We start from the raw sequence: 19,430 nt of genomic DNA, 5'->3' as shown, positions 1-19,430 counted from the left end.
GTTAATTAGCGAATTATAACAAATTGTAAAATATTAAATTAGTCAATAATATTTAGTTAATATTTAGCCCAGTCGAAAAAACTACTGAACTGCGTCAAAAATACGACAAAATATCCTGTAGTTCTGTCGTAACCATCAGATTATTCTGTAGTCCTGTACTACTTTTCTGTAATTCTGTGGTTTTTCTGTAGTATATTTCTGTTGAGTGTAGTTCTGTAGCACTTTTTTGTTGTAACTACAGAAATTTCTGATGTTACGACAGAATGTTCTGCTGTCACAACAGGTTTCCCGTCAAAACCCGCACAGAAATTCTGTCGTAACATCAAAAAATTTTCCGTAGTTTTTTTCTGACTGGGAGTTAACCGGGTGTATTGGATAAATATGGGAGAGGCCACCGCCCTGCAGTGGGTATAGTCAGGATGATGATGATGATGATGATTTAGTTAATTAGTAAGCTTTGAGACATCTTACGCACGCGCTTTGCATGCCCAGTCCTCATGCGCAAACCTCAACCGGCACCTAGTAGCCACCGCTACTGCGCGCGCAATGACGTCACAACTGACGGTCAGCAGCGAGTCACCAAACGAAACCAAGCAGTGATCAAACAGAGGGAAGGGCAGTGGTGGTTAAAGACTTTCGTTTCTGCGCACTTAATTCAGACCGTCAAAGTGCGCCCTGAATTTTCGCCTTAGATAGCATCAGACGTTTCTGAATCAGAGTTGAGAATGCTTCAGTTTACGCGCAAATTAATTTTAAAAATAGCGCTCCGGACCCGCGAATCGTTCTGCTGGAAAGGAAAGTTTTACGCCCAACACTTGAAATGATAGAAATGATAGATACGACTTCAATATATCAAGAAAAACGCCACGGAAGCCATAGAACTCAAGTCTAGCAAGCAGTGTCTGATAGTTATTGGACTCAAAAGCCTTTGAATAATTTATGAATATACCTAGTATTAAATGCTGCAGCTCAAATGATTTCGATATTACTTTTTTCTGAGTTAAAAGTGCTGTATCTGTCGAAAGTCCTGTTCTAAACCCGTGTTGATGGAGTGTCAATATGTCATGTTCGTTACAGAAGCTCGTGATCATTTTGTATAGAAGTTTCTCAAAGCATTTTGAAATCATTATTAGGAATGATATGGGGCAATAGTCTGACAAATTATTTTTCTCACCTCCTTGGACAATAACTGTCACCAGCAACTTGCATGACTTTAGGAAAACACCCTGCAGAATGCAAAGGTTAAAAATATTTTCTAAAACGGGGATAATGAGGCCTATAACACTTCTTATAGGTTGAATTTTGAAATCATTTGTATCCCGTCTGGGGCTGCTTCGAAGATCGTGAAAATCGCTTTCAATTTCACTTCATTCGGTTAGAGACAGACACTAGCATGATTTCGGGATTTAAAATAACTTAGGGAATCAGGTTAATAGAGAGATTTAGCTTACCGTGATCCGCGATCCGCTACCGTGATCCGCCACCGCGCGTTCCACTGCGCATGCCCAGATTCCCTTGACGCCGATAGATGGCGCCACATACATGATATCGCCGCATAGACCTGCCGCGTCGGGACCAATCAGCTTGTGCGCCCCGCCCACGCACGGTAGAGGGTAACGGTGGCGGATCGCGGATCACGGTAAGCTAAATCTCTCTAATGAGCACTCATAGCCAAGGACACAAAGAACTCATTCAATGTGTCAGCTAGTTTTTTCTCTGAGAGTTTATGATCCTGTACTAAAATTTCTAGCTCATCAGAATCTTGTACTGTATTATTTAGAACTCGATTTATTTATTTCCACATTAATTCGGCTCGGTTTGGTTTTCTGCCAGTAAGCAATTTATCTGGGTATTAAAGCGAAAGGCTTTTATGCCCCATCATTGTCGCGGACAAAATGTGTCCCGCTTTTGCAGCGGCTCTGATTGTTCAAGAGGGGATGACGTCATACAGGTATCGACCCATCACAGAGCACCTCTCGTGCGCCGGGAGGTGCTCTGTGAATGGTCGATACGTTTATAACGTCCAGTGCACGAGTCTATTGCAGGAAATGAGACTGCACATGAGCTTGCCCGAGCTCTCTATCACCGGGCGGCCGTAGAACAGCCCTCTCGCATAGACATGAAAGATAGCTTGATTTCATACAACGAGATCACGGAACATTATAAGCTGAGCAGGAGGGTCTCCGCGGCCCGACCGTTCCCTCGGAAATGAGGAGGCAGTTGTGTGGAGAAGATTACCAGAGGAAAATCATATAAGCCCCTTCTGGGTATACGTGGCAATTTCAAAAGAGGAGAAATACCAGTATTGCATAACATGCGGGGAGAGGGGTACTCTAGACCCCGTAATTTGGGAATGTGCTGGCAGCGCGGGCGCCGGGCAAAATATATATAGAGTAGCCTGGGAGACGTTGCTGTGGAGCGAGAACCGCGTTCAACAGCAACAAGCCATCCGCCTGGCGGCTGATGGCTTGAAGCAGCAATGTGAAGCAGCAATGTGAAGCAGCAATGTGTCTTCACCAGACCTTATTTTGTGAGGCTCCTGAGTAGGGCTTCCTTAGGCCTGCGTGCCGGGGGGTCCAAAAAAAAGTCTCATTTCGGCGGAAATAAAGCGTTTTGAGGATGATTATGATTGACAGAGCACCACCACAGTATGCGGGAATGCGTGCCTTAAATGGCCATATGCCAATCAGTGATCAGTTAGTAATTAATGACTAATTATTGTAATTGGTGAATAGGTAATCATTATTTAGAGTCGTTAATGGGTAATTATTGATCTAAAATAGACGTTTCTAGACGTTGTCTAGACAATGTTTTCGCCTTTCACTACTTTAGTCGCTAAAGTCCCTCGTAATTTTCCTTCTCTGTTAGTCGAAGAAATGAAGTCAGTTTGCTGCGATAGGATTTAAATTTTCCTAGATCATCAGGGGACCTAGTTTGAAAAAAATATTTAAAGAGATAAAGTTTTCTTTTCAATGATAATTAGACAGGTTAGATTTATCTAAGGCTTCTGTGTTTTTCTGAGCCTCTTAGCCACCTTACATAACGGTTTCAATGTGCTAATGAATGTGTCATATGTTTCATCACTGTCAGAGATTTCAAAAACGTGGTTCCAATTTAAATTTCCTAGTTCATTTCAAAAATTCTCTATGGCGCGATTTGTTATGCATTGATAGGTCGTACAATGTGGCTTACACCGTCAAGAGACCACTCGCCACTGGACAACAAAGAAATATTGACAAGTCCTCGCTAACCTGTGCAAGCACCACTCCAGAGTTGATTAATTCGGCTTATACATTTGTACAGAAAACATCAACTGATGTCTGCGTCATGGGTCGAGTTGACTTGGTTATGAAATTGGTTTGAGCATATGACTCAAACAAACTTTCAATCTCTTGTTTCTCAGGAGATGTGGACAGGAAGTCAGTGTCAGTGTAACCACTCAGTGTCGCTAGTAAGAGCAAAATATACAACAGTTGCATCTTACCTGTACTCACCTTTGGGGCTGGAACGTGGAGGCTAACCAAGAGGGTTAGCCTACTTAAGTTGAAGACAACGCTGAGGGCTATGGAACGAAAAATGGTAGGGGTAACTTTAAGAGATAGGAAGCGTGCAGATTGGGTCAGAGAAATAACTCAAGTTACTGACATTCCAGTGAAAATCAAGAAGACGAAATGGGCATGGGCAGGACACGTAGTGCGAAGAGAGGATAACCAATGGTCGCTCAGGGTAACAAACTGGAATTCAAGGGAAGGAAAGCGTAGCAGGGGGCGGCAGAAAGTTAGGTGGGGATGAGGTTAAGAAGTTTGCAGGGGTCAAGTGGATGCAGCTAGCTCAGAACCGGGTTAACTGGAGAAATATGGGAGAGGCCTTCGCCCTGCAGTGGGTATAGTCAGGCTGATGATGATGATGATCACTAATATTACATTTAAGCTATTATTCATCGACGAAAGAAGGGAATGTTTCCACATGGGGAACGGTACACCACTGAAAATACCTTGTGGCGAGACTTCAAAGAAATGACCTCGTAATTTTCGTTCATTTTAGAGTACCCTGGGACTAGACAGCATTGCAAGCATTTCTTCATAGCTGTCATCATGCCGCCCACTTTTTTTACTGTGCCCCGTCATTATCATTCAAATATATGTTTGTGCGTATTGTATGTGTTTATCCATATCTACTCGCTCATTGAAATGAAGTAAGAACAGTGCGGGGCGCCTACTGGTCCTATCACTCAAATTCCTGTGCTTGCGATTCATCTTGGTCGTAACAAGACGCTATAAAATATATCCGTCTATTATTCCTTCATCGCTCACGCTATAGTATAGCCTTAGTGAGCACCTGAATAATACGTTCATACTTAGCATAAAATAACCTTACTTATTTTGAAAATAATGAAAGTAAGCGAGTTTTCCCAGCTAAAAAGAAGAAACAGAGCTTCCAAAACGTATGAAATCTCTATGCCATGACAAAAGCGCTTGACTTACTTGGTACCGTTTTTTCACATATTATGGTCACGTTACATTAAAATCGACCACCGCGATGGTTATCTGGTTAAAGCGCTCCACTACTCATCCGGGAGACCAGAATTCGAGCCCTTCCGCGACGTTCCTGATAAGAAGTGAAACTTAAGGCGCTGGGAGTAGGACGCGACGCCAGCGCATGTTACATAAATCCAACCGGTCTAAATTATCCGAAGCACTCTTCCCACACGTAGCCTGAATCATTTCGACATGTTAAACCCTGCAAACAAACTACCCTAAATCAGCCAAGCCTCCGTGTTTTGAAAAGAAAAAAAAAAGAACCATTGCTCAACTGCGGACAGCGGCAAAATCCTCACATAATCCTTCTCACCGCGTCCGAATACAAACGGGATATGGGTACGGTAACGAGACACTAAATGGCGCGTTTAATAAACCGCATTACACGGTGCACAGCGCGTGGTCATAGGGTGGTTCCACTGTTACGTCAGCCGCACCCGTCAGCCACATCGAAGGTTAGAGTAGCCCGAAGGAAGTGTAGAGGGGGCGCTGGCGGGAATATACCCGATATTTTGAATGCGCCGCGCAGTACGATTACACTAGGGGTCGGCCACCTGGCGTCCGGCCTAGAAGAGGAGCCCACCGCGGGGACGGGAACGCCAACCCACCCCGCGCCTACGACCTCTTCTTTAATAAAGTTTACCTCCTCCTCCTCCTCCACTAGGGGTTTCAATCAGCCATGTTCAACACGCGGCGCCAGCGCTGCCGCCTCAAGAGCAAAAAGGAACAGAGGCAGACAATAAAAATGCAAGTACAAATAAAACTAGCGTCACGCCAGAGAGGAGCCATAGTACGGAGGAAGAGAGCAATCGTCTTTCTGCGCAGGTAGTGCCCTATCATGTGTCGAAAATCGAGACGCATAGAACGTGGAGGCGCCGACAGGCTTCGGATAGCCGGACGCCAGGCCACCGGCACAATCGCCGACGCATTCGCTCTCACAGACGTCGTAGGGACGCTGCCATTCCTAGACGCTCTGTTCCTTCCGCGCCGGTACAGTCCGTCGCTCTCTTGATTCCTGCGTCGCTCGCCCGCTGTTACCTACCTCTCTGCCTACCATGTCGGACTCCGAAGGGGACCTAATGCTCCGAGTGACGGATTCCGTGCCGGGCGTCAACTGGCGGCCGACGCGGTTTGCAGAGCGCGAGCTGAATCGTCATGCCTGCAGCCTGTGCCGCCTGGTACCCCAGAGCATCATCCTGCTCCCCTGCTCGCACGCTCTGTGCGACTCGTGCCACGCGGGCAGCGGTCAAGATGGCTCGGGAGCATGTCCGATCGATTGGGAACCCTTTGAGGAGGCCGACTGCCAGAGGGTGATGCTGCATGCCAGGAAAGCCAACAGCCTCAAGGTGAGCACGTGGTTCTATGACTGCTTGCTGATTGCAGGAGTAAACGCGAGCATGATATCTGGTCACTTTGTTACCATTTGAGCGCTCTTTACGATAACGGCAAATGAATGTATATATTCAAAAGCATAGCAAATAGACTAGTAGGTAATAAGAGTAGAGAGTTGAAAACAGAACAGCACCTTCCACATAGCATCCGATTAGTAATGCTCACAGATAAACACAGCAGGGTTTTCCAGTTGCATAACCTAGATATGCTCGCCATCTCGCGGGAAGTAGACCATTTGCAGGCTTTTTCGTTTTATTACGTCAGAGCTTCTAGCTCGCATGACATATCGTGGTGTTTTAGTCACTGCATTTTTTTTTTGGGGGGGGGGAGGGGGGGGGGGGGTGACACACTCAATCTCTTTCCTTGTGCAGGATAGCCAACCTGTCTTTCTTGACGTTCCTTAATTCTGTCTGCTACAAGCTCCTCCTGCTCCTCCCAATGCTTTTCCACCTGTTTCCAGCACCCAAATCTTTTCCCGCTCGGCGTTATTTTCCCGTCGAACATTTGCATACGAGGTGACGAGAGAAACATTTCACTCATTTTTGTTTTATCCTTTTTTTAGGGTATCGCGGTGTGCGCGCCGCTCCGTGTCGGCGGCCCTGGTCGGTGTGCGCCGTCGCTTAACCTTGCTGGCATTCTATAACGCATAGCCCGCATGCGCGTCATTGAAGGTGCTTGATACTCTTTCTCTTATGCGACAGCTTTTCATGGCAGCGCTGGGAAAGCTACAGGGCCGAAGCGCGTTATCCTCCTGCGCAGCAGACTATAGCCCTGAGGTTGACGTTAATAGCAGGGCCTTGAAACAAACGGAAACAATAAGGCTTGTTATTTTGACCACATTTCTAGCATAACTGCAATTGTTACAGCGTTGGAAGGTGGCTGTGAAGCGATTTTATTTAACACTCCCGGGTTTTCTGTGTTCACGTCCGTGTCGCGTCTTCGAGACACCGATCACTATGAAAAATGATGGCGTCTGCTCTTTCCTTGCCGTTATATGCTTCCGAAATCATGCCTCTTCTTTTGTCAAAGAAGACCAATGTGAGATTGGAGAACCGATAAGTTGTCAAAGCAGGCGAAGGACATACATGTAACTCATAGCAGCGCCTGTGCTTACGGCTGAACGTTACATCACCACCGCATTGCTTCTGGTCGCCTCTACGGCTGCGAATTTCGGCTACGCGTACTTTGATATTGGCCGCCTATTGCAGTCTATTATTTTGTCCAGGATGAATTATCTTGCGTAAAGACCTTTTTAGGGGCACGTGCAATACGCGTTTCATGTTCTTATCGCGAACACGGCGCAAAAAGAGTACAGAAGGCGGCAAAAAGAAGACATATTGAGGGTGGAATGGCGAATTTATGTAATCTCGCATAAAAAGTAATAAATACTGTTCTTCTAAATAAAACGTTGAGCACTGAAAGTTTCTCTTGAACGACAACCCAGGCTTACTCTAGCTGTTGTGAAAGCTATGCTTGAGCAACGAAATTTCCTCGAACAGTGCAACGCTACATAAACACGCTGCCGCAAAAGCGGTCAGAAGGTGTATATTATATAACGCCAGCCCGAAAAGAGGCTATTGCGAGCGACGGGCACAACGAGAAAGGAGCGTGCGCGAGCGAGCATTCTATAGCGCCAATCGCGGTAATGAAGAGAAATTCCGTCAAACAAAGCGGTACAACTGGACGTCAAAGTTAGCAGGCAGTCTGGCAACAGGTTAAGTTACGCCAGCCGGAACGCTGTGGAGAGAGACGACATCGTCGTGTGGCGACAGCAGTACCTCCGGACGATTCGGGAAATAAAAAAGCAGCAGAAGCAAACACACTTTACTATTTATTTTGGGAGTTGTCATTGCCTGTATAATATGGGAATGCAAGGGTGGACCAGGAAATTATTATTGTGTAACTTCACATCAGTAAAACATATAATGAAATAGCGCCGCGTAGTTTCGTGAGCAGTTGGAATGAATCTGGAGAGGCAGGCGCGTAATAGACAGATTGATGCGGTCATATGCATAAGTTTAAGTGTCTTGCGCTGCCGGCTTCGTCGTGCCATGTGATCGCGATGAAAACAGTCCAGGTGCATCGTCCCACGTGTAGCACGGTGCGAGCATTTCCGATTTAGAACGACGGGGCCGCTTCGACACCTGATACGTCTGTTGCTTTGGGACGTAAACGCCACAAACCAACCTGATACGCCTGGTTGCTCAGGCGCCTGGATGGGGGCGGTGATGTGTAGGTCTAGATGTGTGGGTCTATGCTTCTTTTTTAACCTCTGTCCGCCGTAAATCGCAGAGCGCGTTAGGACTGTTTCTGTTCACTATTTTTTATATTTATTTGGCTCCCCCTCAGTAACGACGGCTACGAAGCCCGCACGAGCGTTAGTGAATATATATATATATATATATATATATATATATATATATATATATATATATATATATATATATATATATATATATATATATATATATATTATCTTACATATTAGAGAAAATCTTAAAGATCGTCCACAAAGATTTTTTGTTTGTTTGTTTAGATACAGTCTAGGTGCCAGAAGAAACTGCGCTGCAGTGGGTTTGAAAGAATTCGCAAGCGCGAACACTTCTGTTCTTGTAATAACTTTTTTTCAGTGGCACCGAAGAATATTACCCAGTGATTTTCAGCTGCCGATATATAGTGTTAGCTAGTAAACAACCATTTAGAAGAGCCCTTAAAGTACATGCGCATGTTATTAGCGAAAACTGCTAGGAGAGCCCTTAATCGATACATCATTCACTAAAATTTCTAACAACGGGAACGTTTCGGCGAAACGGAACAAGTAAACAACGGCATTCTGCGCGCACCGACCCTTCGTGGATATAGCTCGTGGTACTGTCGCAACGTGATTCGATTTCGTTAAAATAGATACACGTTAGTAGACCTCCCTGTCTGCTTATTCACATTGTAGATGTCTTTTTAAGATCGAGATGCAACGTCAAATTATTGATGTCGGCTAAACTGGAAATCACACGGCTGCGGCTAACAGCGTAAACGCGTCGCACATTTTTAGTTTGGGAGGTGGTAGCCCACTGGTTTTCCCAGTCGGCCTCTATCCACAGCGAAGGGATTCCCAACCAGAACAATACTTTAACGCGCCAATTAGTGCGTCCGTAATTAAAGGCCTTGGAATCTCATTGGGTCTGCAGCTACTACAACACTGGGCAGAACGTCTTTATCGATTTGTCCATCAGTTTGTTCGCTCGTTCATCTATAGTAGAGCATCAGAAGCCCCGGGACGATGAGCTTCTTAATGACGTCGAAAAATATTTCGAGGTACTTTACGAGCTAAAGTAGTGAAAGGCGAAAGCCTGATTGGTGCATTCTGCTGCACAGCTGTTACGCATGGCGCAATGATTGTTGCTACTAGTAAAGCGAGCGACTACTGTTTCACATTCTGCTAGTGCATCATACCCTGTCACTGAGCTGTCAGTGGATGCAAGTTTCGAGAACGTTCCAGACTGAGCACGAACGGCACAGTAATGTCTTCTGACTACTGTAACTATAGTGATGAAGTGCTAATCAACTTTAGAATAATTAACGCCAAATGAGCGGCTAAGTGCTAATTAACAGTTGACTAATTAGCGATTAAATATGATTATATACTGACTAACGTTTGACTGATTAGCGATTAAATACTTATTAAATCTTGACTTATTAATTAGTGACTGAGTACTAATTATTTTGATGATTAGTTATTCATTAGTTAATAAGTACTAAATAACTTTTGACAAATTAGTAGTTATTCACATTAGCTTTGACTTATTAATTGTCCATACCGAGATGGCGCTTTCTGATTGGTCGAGAGGTTCGTGACGTCATCCCGCATCGATCAGTGCGAGCCGCCGCAAAAGCGGGACACATTTTGTTCAGGACAACCATGAGCCATTGAAGGCTTTCGCCTTAATATGGCGTGTATTTACAGGGAAATTTTCTTGTGGCAGGTCTGAATCATGCATGAATAGAGCTGAACGAGACCTTTTTCACGCTTGAAATGTGCCTAGTCATTGTCACGTGTGTCCAGCAGTGCGCGTAAACAAGTGACGCATCGCATTTAGAGCAGCCCTTCTAGACTGGGCAAATATACGTTCCTTCCTTTTTTTAATTAGCAGTATCGGCTAGTCGCCCAAGGACAAGTGTGCTTGTCGATAACAGGGCACGTAAGATATATCCCACAGCAAATCCGTGATAAAGAAAGAAAACGGTTGTATATATGTACCGTCTTTGCCAAAAGTAACCAACCAAGCTACAGGGTTTGCTTCTCTGCCGTGTTTGGAGCCGTTGATCAATTCCAAAGGCAGAAAATGGTGTTTACAAATAAGAGTGAAGGGCTTTCTTTCCGTACAGGTGATTAATAATTTTACATGTCCTATAAACGCTTAACTACAGGGCTAAAGGGCAAACCGTGCAGCCTGGTTACTTTTGGCAAAGACGGTACCTATGGGCCAGTCGCTCAACAAAACAAGTGACATGGTTGTGTGCGCGCGCATCTTTTGCGGAGAAATTTGCGGTGCCTTTGCAATCTGACATCAGCTAAGTCAAAGTCTCCAATTTACTACCACAATCCGTTGCATTGCCTGCCATTACGGAAGCGCACGTTAGCTCACTTCAGGCCTACGCAGGGGAACCTCGGTCTTGCCGTCAATACGCTGTTGTGGTGGAAGAAATAAAGTAACCCGATGAACAAACAACTTGAGTTCGTGCTGCGAAAAAGAGCGCTTATAAACACGTTCACTTCGCACAAAGTTCCTTTTACGACTGCGTCCCTCCGTATTCGTCCTCTCGCTCCCACTGTCCACGGTCGAAGCTCCGCGAGGTTTTCTAGGAACCTGGAGCAGTTGGAGCGGCCCAGGTGCTCGAGTGATATTTTTCTAGAGGGGCTCAGAAGGTCATAAATTAGACCGAGTGTCCGAAAAAGCGCAGGCAGAGGTATAAGCCATCCTTGCGCGGGAAACCATCCTTCCGCGGACTACATTCACAATCACCTTAGCAACAGCTCCTTCGCGGTCCACGTGTTCAGCGCGCGGCGGATGCGACATCGGAGCCCCAGGTAAAGGCAGCAGCGGCGGCGGCGGCCGCATTCCGGCGTCAGCTTCCTTCGAACATAACCCGCGGGGCGTCGTTGCCGTTACTGACTGCTTTGCGCCAAATTGGCTACTCTATGACCTGTGGAGAGGAACCACAGACACTCGTCATCGGGTCTCCACAAAAATATTTTGGCAGAACCCGCTGTGCCAGGCGGCAACGGGACAGCGAACCGCCTGCATTCAGTCCGGTAGCCACGTAGAACAAACTGCGCGTGCTTGGCAGACGTGCTGAGGCTGTCGTCGTCTTCTTCGCCGAGACGACGATGGCATGCCACAGATCCAATCTGGCGGTGAAAATTTCACTCTGGCTCCTTGGCTACTTTGAAGTTCTATTTTGGCGCATTTGCTATCCGTGCTTTTGTTATTGTAGATACAATAGCAAGCAAAAAGACTACTGATTTGCAACGTTTGCTTTCGTGCTGGCCCTATGCACGCGCTGTCTGTGCGCAGGCGCGGACTCTCCAGGCGCACGCCGTGGCCATGCCCGTGCAGACGCTGCAGAAGATCTTACTAGTCCCGGTTTATAAGCAAAGGGCCGTGAGAGGGCGCTAATTCTAGTTCTTAATAGAATAGAATAAATAGAATTATGGTTTAGTTAACCAATCTGAATCAATAATTAAGATATAGGCAGAAAAATGAGCATGATAGCTACTGCTACCACCCCGTTTCAAAGGGGACGCTCCTATATTCCATCCATCCATCCATCGAGGCAAAATGGCGATGCAACTCCAGCCAACGTTCCAGCAGCGGATTCCTAATGCCTCCTCTGCAATTCGTATGCCATCAATCCTGATTGCACAGAAAGCGCGAAGAGCCGTAAATGCATAATGAAGCCACCACTGCATTCTTTTGGATGTTCTTCCATCTAGCCGGAGTCGGAAATACGACAGCTGCAAAACGTTAGCAGCGAACATGATCACGTATCATGTTTGACTTTCTGTCTCTCAGCGGCATCAGACAAGGACACTTCTGTCGAATGCCAGTTCCCGCACTTGGCGCAAGGAACATTGAAAATTCTGTCCTTTCCCATTTCTGGTGCGAAGCAGAGCGTGTATTATTGTTCTGTCGACATGACAAAAAAATACATCCATAACAAAATGAAGCTGGAATTGCTTACGGCGATTCTGCGAATCAAGTTTGGTCTACGACTTTATGAGAAAACAGCATCGAGGTTTAACGTTCATACTGAGTTGTTACGTAGACTCTGCCAAACGTACGCTGACAAGAAGACAATTTACTGCAGCTAAGCTACGTGCGCTACATAGTTATTTACTTAACTATTTATTTTCAATAGTTGTGGTGTGAAGATAAAGCAAAAATGCGAAACATTTTGTTATTTTAACATTTCTTGCTCATTGAGAGGACTGCATTCATAACAATGATTCTGTTTTATTGGCTACTAATTTGGCGCCTAGTTTAAATAATATGGCTCCTTTTAGCTTCAGTTGTGGATCTTTTCGAAATCCGCCCAACGGCAACCCGCATAAAACGGGGCCGAATGCAAAGGAGGGTCTGTCTGATGAACAATTTTGCGGCCGCTTGCGCCGGGGAGCCGGAGCCACGTTAGCACGGAGCTCGGTGTGGGTCGCTGATCTGTACCGTGCATACGTTGCGAAAGGACAAAAAGGGGCTCTACTGAGAAATGAAGTCGCTTACGCCGCATGCATGGTTCCCTAGGAAAGGAAGATACGCTGTGGGATCGGTGTACATGGAGGCGCTGCTCAGGCTACGGACCTCTAAATGTCCTAATAACAATTGTAGGTCAGAAAAACTATATTTTCTTTTTCATCATATCGCTCTACGTGTGTACGTTTTAAAGCACTTTGCTCTATTTATGAGCCGAGGGGAAAGTCTCTAAGCTCTCGGCAGCGCGAAATGACCGAAGATTAAAATTTCTTCACAGTTGTACGTAATTCATTTCTTGTGATGTCACGTTTTTTTTGTAATAGTATAACCAATAGATTACTTTTGAGACAGAAAGTTTTAGGAGATCAAGAAGGCGGGCTATTTGGTGTTGCACATAGTAAATCAGGCAGCGCAAAATACGGACGAAAGACAAAAAGGAAGGGCACATTGTCCTATGTGTCCTCTCTTTGTCTTTCGACCGTATTTTGCTGTGATTTCTTCACGTTAAACAACTTTTCTTGTGACTGAATTGTTTTTCTAATTGATTCCCAGGAGTCAATTACTTCTTATCGAAAATACTGCAAATAAGAGGCGTTCGTGGCGATGTGATTACGCCAAATCTTTCAGCCGCGCGACGGTGTGTATGCATGCTTGACATGATGCTCTCTCCGCGAACATCGTTTTTGGCGTAGCTGGAGCCATTTACGGGTGCTTCTTCATATAATTGTTATAGAAGAACTATTGTTTCCTTGGCTTTACTGTTTATTGTTGGCAGTCGTGGGAGCAATTGTCATGCCTCGTTAATATGGACACTATTGTTCCCTAGTAGCACCGTTGATTAATTGATTCTTTCGGAATAACGAATCAGGAAGGGAAAATATTGAGAGGAACGCTATAAATAAAACCTGCTTTTTTGCATAGCAGTGGACAGTGAAATTGAACTTATTATGCTTCAGAGAGAATGTGCAACTGTACGAGCAGAGTGGTCTATGATACTCCTTGTTGTACCTCATTGATAAGCGAGTTGACTTTTAAAAGCTTGCACATCCGAGAAACGTCCGGCCTGCAAACAGTTTTGTTCACAACCATTCAGGCAATACAAATTTTCGTTAGCAGCATTGACTGACACCTTCTCAGCATAGAGCAAGAAAACGTAAAAAAATATCATTCAGTAACTTTCATCATTTCACTGGGTTCCTGTGGTGTTCTGCACTCAAAATCCAAAAGAAGAAAAATATAACACTGGTTAGTGCAAAAACACTGCAAATGCTGGGGCACCGGAAATGTTCATAATGCGAGCCATCCTTACTGAATGAGCTGGTGTTGACGAGGCAGGACTCCATACTTTCAGCTTCCTTATACCTGTAGCGCCTTTTCACAGCATCCACACCGAAGCGTGGCGAATCACAGATGGTATAGAAACTGGCATCGTGCATTGAGCAACTATGAGTGAGTGCGCAAGGTGTTAGTACTGCATAACACCTGCCTGACCTCTAACGCTTACTTTGAGATTGTGTTCAGAGTAATGGCTTATGTCTTCAAGTGGCAACGTTGCAGAGTCAGTGACAACTTTGAAATACACTTCCAGGTGAAACTTAATAGCGTGTCAGTCCTACTTCGAGCAATCCGCGTTAGTTCATTGCAGTTTAAAAGTTTGTGTCATGGCGGTCTCGCTGACGTCAAATTGACGTCATCCTGAAAGAAAACGGTTCCCGAAAGGAACCTCCGCTGGATACGGCCCCACTAATAATTGATTACAGTTCTGCAATTACTTCCTTTCATCAATGGTAATCAGCCATTGTAATCCGTTGCATTTCAGGTGAGTAATTGCGCATGTAAACGGTTACTTGTTGTCTTGAACGTGTATGAGATTGATTTGTCCCGCTGTGGTGGTGCGGTGGTTAAGGCGCTCAACTACTGTTCCCAAGGGTGCGGGATCGCGTCCCGGCCTCGGCGGCCGCTTTTCGCTGGCGACGAAAAGCAAGGCCCTCGTGTGCTGTGCAGTGTCAGCGCGCGTTAACGACAGGTGGTCGAAATTTCCGGAATCCTGCACTGCAGCATCTCTCATAGTTTTAGTTTCTTTGCAACGTTAAACCCCATAAACCAAACCAACCCAAAACCACAAGGCTGATTTTCATACGGCTTTCACTGTGAAAACACTACTTCGTGGAGCCCATCAGAAAATCTGGAGATGTATCTGAGTCGACCGTTGATTTTTCCAGAACAAAAGAAAATATCTGACAGTGCAATTCGAACCCAGGAATGCCTCTGGCGCCACTAGTTACCCTTTTAACTCCAAATCTTTAGCGGGCGACTTTACTGGACTTCCCCCTTCAATATATCATGGGCACCTTCCTGTGCCGGCTATGGTTTCTTTGAGGTTCGCATACAGCCATGGATGAGTAGCGAGCTAGAGCCAGTGCTTCGGAAGCGTTTCCTTGAAGTTAGCAGACTGCCTTGGACGATGTCACAGCAGCACATCGTTTCTGACCACGTTTTATCGAGCTTCCACTCAGTAAACTAGGCTATATATATATATATATATATATATATATATATATATTATATATCAGTCTCACATTGCTTAGTAATGCAACATAACGAAGCATATAGCGAGGCTTAGCCGAGCTAAATGGCGGCCATTGTTTCTTATCAAAATGGGCACGTAACCGTTATTCTAAGAGCGCTTTCGTGAGTGTCATACAATTTCGCTTCGAATTGAGCATGCATTTACTGGAAGAATCACTTAGCGATGGGAAATTCAATTGATGGCATATGTTCCGTCTTTTCAAAAAGTAACCAGTCTGCATATTTTGCATCTCGGGTACTTTCTAAAGCCACCATGGATTCCCAGACGACATGTTAAGAAGTGAGGTCACGAGCTCGCCTCTACTTTGCACAGAATTACAGCTTCAGAAGTGGTACGAATGAATGAGAAGCAGAATACGTATACTGCTTACTTTGGCAAAGACGGTACCTAGGGAAGTTTTTGCCTTGTAAAATTTCGGCCGAAAAACAGATTTTTTTTTCTTGGACGTGTTTAGTTAAAAAGGCGTATGCATAACAGATATTCTCTGCAAGGGAACAGAAATTATCTTTAATAATGCTTGTAATTTCACACACGTGCATTTCTTAAACTGTTTGTTTATTAGAAGCCTAAACTTGTCCTAAACTTGATTACGCATGTGCTGCATATGATCCCCACTATACTAACCTAATCACCACGCTCGAAGCAGTCCAAAACCGCGCCGCCAGATTCATTTGCTCAGACTACTCTCGCTATACTAGCGTTACAGCACTAAAATATCAGCTTAATCTCCCAACACTGGCCTGTCGGCGTAAAATCGCCCGTCTTTCGCTGTATCATAAATTTTATCACACTTCCGATCATGAAACTGCCCCGATAACACGCGCTCATCGCTTTTCTCGTCATAGTCACCCTAACGCCGTCTACCCTGAACGGGCCCGCACCGAAACATATAAAATGTCATTTTTTCTTCGAACAGCCAATGACTGGAATGACCTTCCATCCGAAGTGGCGGCCATCATCAATCGTGTTCTATTCAAAACCGCCATTGAAGACCATCTGTGTTCGTATTAACTTTTTGTTTGCCCAGCCCTCATGTAATGTCCCCTGTGGACCCTTGAGGAAACAATAAATAAATAAATAAATAAATAAATAAATAAATAAATAAATAAATAAATAAATAAATAAATAAATAAATAAATAAATAAATAAATAAATAAATAAGCACCTTTTAAAACTAGCCTTAAAGGTGAAGTCAGTTCGCACGCAAATGCGAAGAATGCCCTGTCAGGGCCATCTTCCAGTTTTATGCTGGCAGGCGAGCCAGGACAGTTTGCCTGCATAAAATTAGATAACTATCCTGCGCGTGCAAAAATCGGTTGTTAGCGTATACGCAAACGTTTCTGCAACCACGGTGCTGTAATGAAAGCATAATATCAGGATCACTATTTCCCAAGGTTTGGTTTGGTGTCGAATATAAAATCTGGAAGGCCTAAAAAAAGGGGGGGGGGGGGGGCGGGGGTCATCATACGCATGTGCTTCTTACGCAGCACTTACGCATGTATTAGTACCCGGAAATCATAATGACAGGTGATGGTCATGGCAGGGTGCCAAGGGTGACTGCAAATATATCGGCACGTTGCCACAACCTCTACGAAAATCAGTCATGCGCTTTGTATCTTCAGGGATTCGAATGGTCATAATTGCGTTGCTTTATTTTTTTTTCGCAGGCGTTCTGCTGGAATCGAGTGAATGGCTGCGACTTTGTTGGTGTCCTGGCGGATGTCCTGAGGCACTTCGAGCAAGATTGCACCTTCCACGCATTTCCGTGCAGCCGCTGCGGCGAAAATGTCCTGCACAGGATGATGCCTATGCACTTCAAGGCCGAATGCACTCCTTCCTCGCCGTATCCGAATGAAGTCCTCATGCCTCCGCGAAGCGCTGCTATTGATGTTTACGAAGCGCGCTCCACTGTGTCAGAGTTGAAGGATCTACTGGCGCGCCAACGCGAACACCAGCTACCAGATATCATGAGTGGCATGAAGAAGATAATAGATAGCACTACCAAGCAGAGTTTTCAGTTGCAGGAGATGTCCCGCGAATTGACCAATACCGAGCAAAGATTAAGTGACAAACTAAAGAAAGTTGCGCACGAGCTCTCAGCGTCCCTCGCCGAGACTAACGAGCATCAGAGGCAATCCCAGAGCGACGAAATGCCCGAAACATCGACCGCCGAAGCTGATAGCATGCATGTTGAAAAAGCCCAGGGCTCGTTCACTCAAATGTCGTGGAATTTGGAACAGAAGCACATCCTCAGAAAACTGGAAATTATAGCCAATGACACTTTTGTTTGTCTCCAAAACCGACACCGAAATGCAGCCGCTGTTGAAGCTAGCCCAGGCGTTTTGTGCGAACTAGTTACTAATCCTAAGATATCTGAGATTGAAGACAGACTCGACGTGTCTCCGCGAAGGAGCCGCCCCTCTAAATATAGGCGCTACCGACTGAATGTCAAGTGGACTGAGCGGATATTCAGTGGCTACTGTAGCTCTTGGGACGTGATTGCCACGGCATCACGGTGGCACACGTGGGACACCCATCTCTCTGTAGCAGTGTGCATCGGCTCGTTTGGCGAGAACTTTCAGCTGCATTTCAAGTGGCACGGGACGCTCGGAGCTCCTTATCGCGTTCCATTCGTCACGGTCGCTGCACTGCATCCAGTGTTAACGAATCCTCTTCCCCTAGTCAAGGTGTCCTCGCCCAGACACTTTTCCGTGTCCGCTTACGAGCACGCCGACACATTTGGCATACGCCTCGAGGTACTGAAGGAGGAAGGTTTCTTTGCTAACGGGCAGCTTCTCAGGTTCGATATCAAAGTGGAAGGATAACCTATGATGATCTCAGCGTTTGCCAACTCTAAACATTCATTGCACCCAAGAAAAGAAATCTTTAGAAAAGATGACGTCAGCTGTTCTCTCGCTGTTACCTTGACATTTAGATGCACCCCTAAAACTCACCTTATTCATTTCAATTTGGCACTCAGGATTACGGAATTTAAACTATGCGCTTCAAGTTTGAGTATACCTGAACTTAAGAATTAGGTCTACGAGGTTGATTGACGCAATGTGTGTGAACGTGCAGAATAAAAACGCTGAGCTCTTAAATGTACTTATCGAAAGTATCACATTGCATTCCTCTCTGTGAATTTCGGAGCGCGAATTGATTGTTCAATGTCAGTTACTTTCATAAGCGTTTTATAAACGAGGAAAAATGAGCGGTTTTCTAGGCACGATTCGATATTACACACTAACGCTGTTATGCGCTGAGGTGAAGGCTGTCTCACAGTTATGTTCGACACTTCAAAATTGCTGCTTCTGTCGGTGCCTATGAATTGCTAAACACTCCTTGTTAATAAGGAAGCAATAAAACATGCTCGAAAGACACCGACACACCGCTTACAAGTTTTTCTTTCAAAGTATGTCGTAGTTGTATTGAGCAATGTCACTAGATTTCATTTTGATGTTTTTTTCAAGACTCTTACGACGTAGTCAAGTATTCAGATTTGAAATTGGTGGCAAGTTTACACATTTGAACCGTAAGAAACCATTCTTATAACGTCTCGCTCGTGGCATCGTTACCAAGTCAAAATAATGTATTCACGCAATAGTATCAAGTAGGTTCGACATTCTTGAACTGGCTACTATCATCAGCCTGTCCCTAGTGCATGAGCCAGATCAGAAATTGCATACCTCTTTGAAAACCTGCAAAGGAGCTAGCCCTAGGCCTGTGCTGTTCGCGAATCATTTTATGTGCCATAAAGAATATATTGATTGCAAAATACTTTCGTCTGAAGTGGACGGCACTGCCAATAGAAATTAGGTAATCAATCCGGCTGACTATTCAAAACTGGAGCACTGAATGAAGACTTAGCTTACCAGACCTCTTTTATTGGCAGTGGTCTTCCCGAAAGAACAATAACTGCCCATAGCACAATTTGTACCTCCGTGGAAATACTAATCTCACAGCTGCGCGATACAAAACACAGAAAAATGTCGAGGGTTAAAAGCCGAGTTGCTTATGTGTGAGAAAAAAAAAGCGAGACAAAAAAAAAAGACAGTGTTCTGAAACCTGAGACCCATTCTACAGTACGGCTGGTTATTATGTGATCCCCAGATTTTTTTTTTTATTTTGCGCAATCTCTCGAATCAGGTGTCTTGATCTTTG

The 19,430-nt window shown here is 45.0% G+C and overlaps 1 protein-coding gene across 1 annotated transcript; it reads left to right on the top strand.

Moving 5' to 3' along the window:
* Positions 1-5,381: 5,381 nt before the first annotated feature.
* Positions 5,382-18,648, top strand: LOC146188862 (uncharacterized). The gene is made up of 2 exons (XM_084603186.1): positions 5,382-5,884; positions 16,937-18,648. The coding sequence occupies exons 1-2, from the start codon at positions 5,594-5,596 to the stop codon at positions 18,092-18,094; spliced, it is 1,449 nt and encodes a 482-aa protein (XP_084459312.1). The 5' UTR covers positions 5,382-5,593; the 3' UTR covers positions 18,095-18,648.
* Positions 18,649-19,430: the final 782 nt, after the last annotated feature.

The sequence above is a fragment of the Amblyomma maculatum genome, chromosome 5 (genome assembly GCF_055883805.1).
Source record: "Amblyomma maculatum isolate TAMU_Amacu chromosome 5, ASM5588380v1, whole genome shotgun sequence".
NCBI classification, from domain to species: Eukaryota; Metazoa; Arthropoda; class Arachnida; order Ixodida; family Ixodidae; genus Amblyomma; species Amblyomma maculatum.
Note: the sequence above shows the minus strand (reverse complement) of the source record. Positions and strands in the feature narration are given on the sequence as shown.

Coding starts and splice junctions, on each gene's coding strand:
- LOC146188862 (XM_084603186.1), top strand. CDS start 5,594: ATGTCGGACTCCGAAGGGGACCTAATGCTCCGAGTGACGGATTCCGTG. Junction 5,885..16,936: donor GGAAAGCCAACAGCCTCAAG/GTGAGCACGTGG, acceptor TTTTTTTCGCAG/GCGTTCTGCTGGAATCGAGT.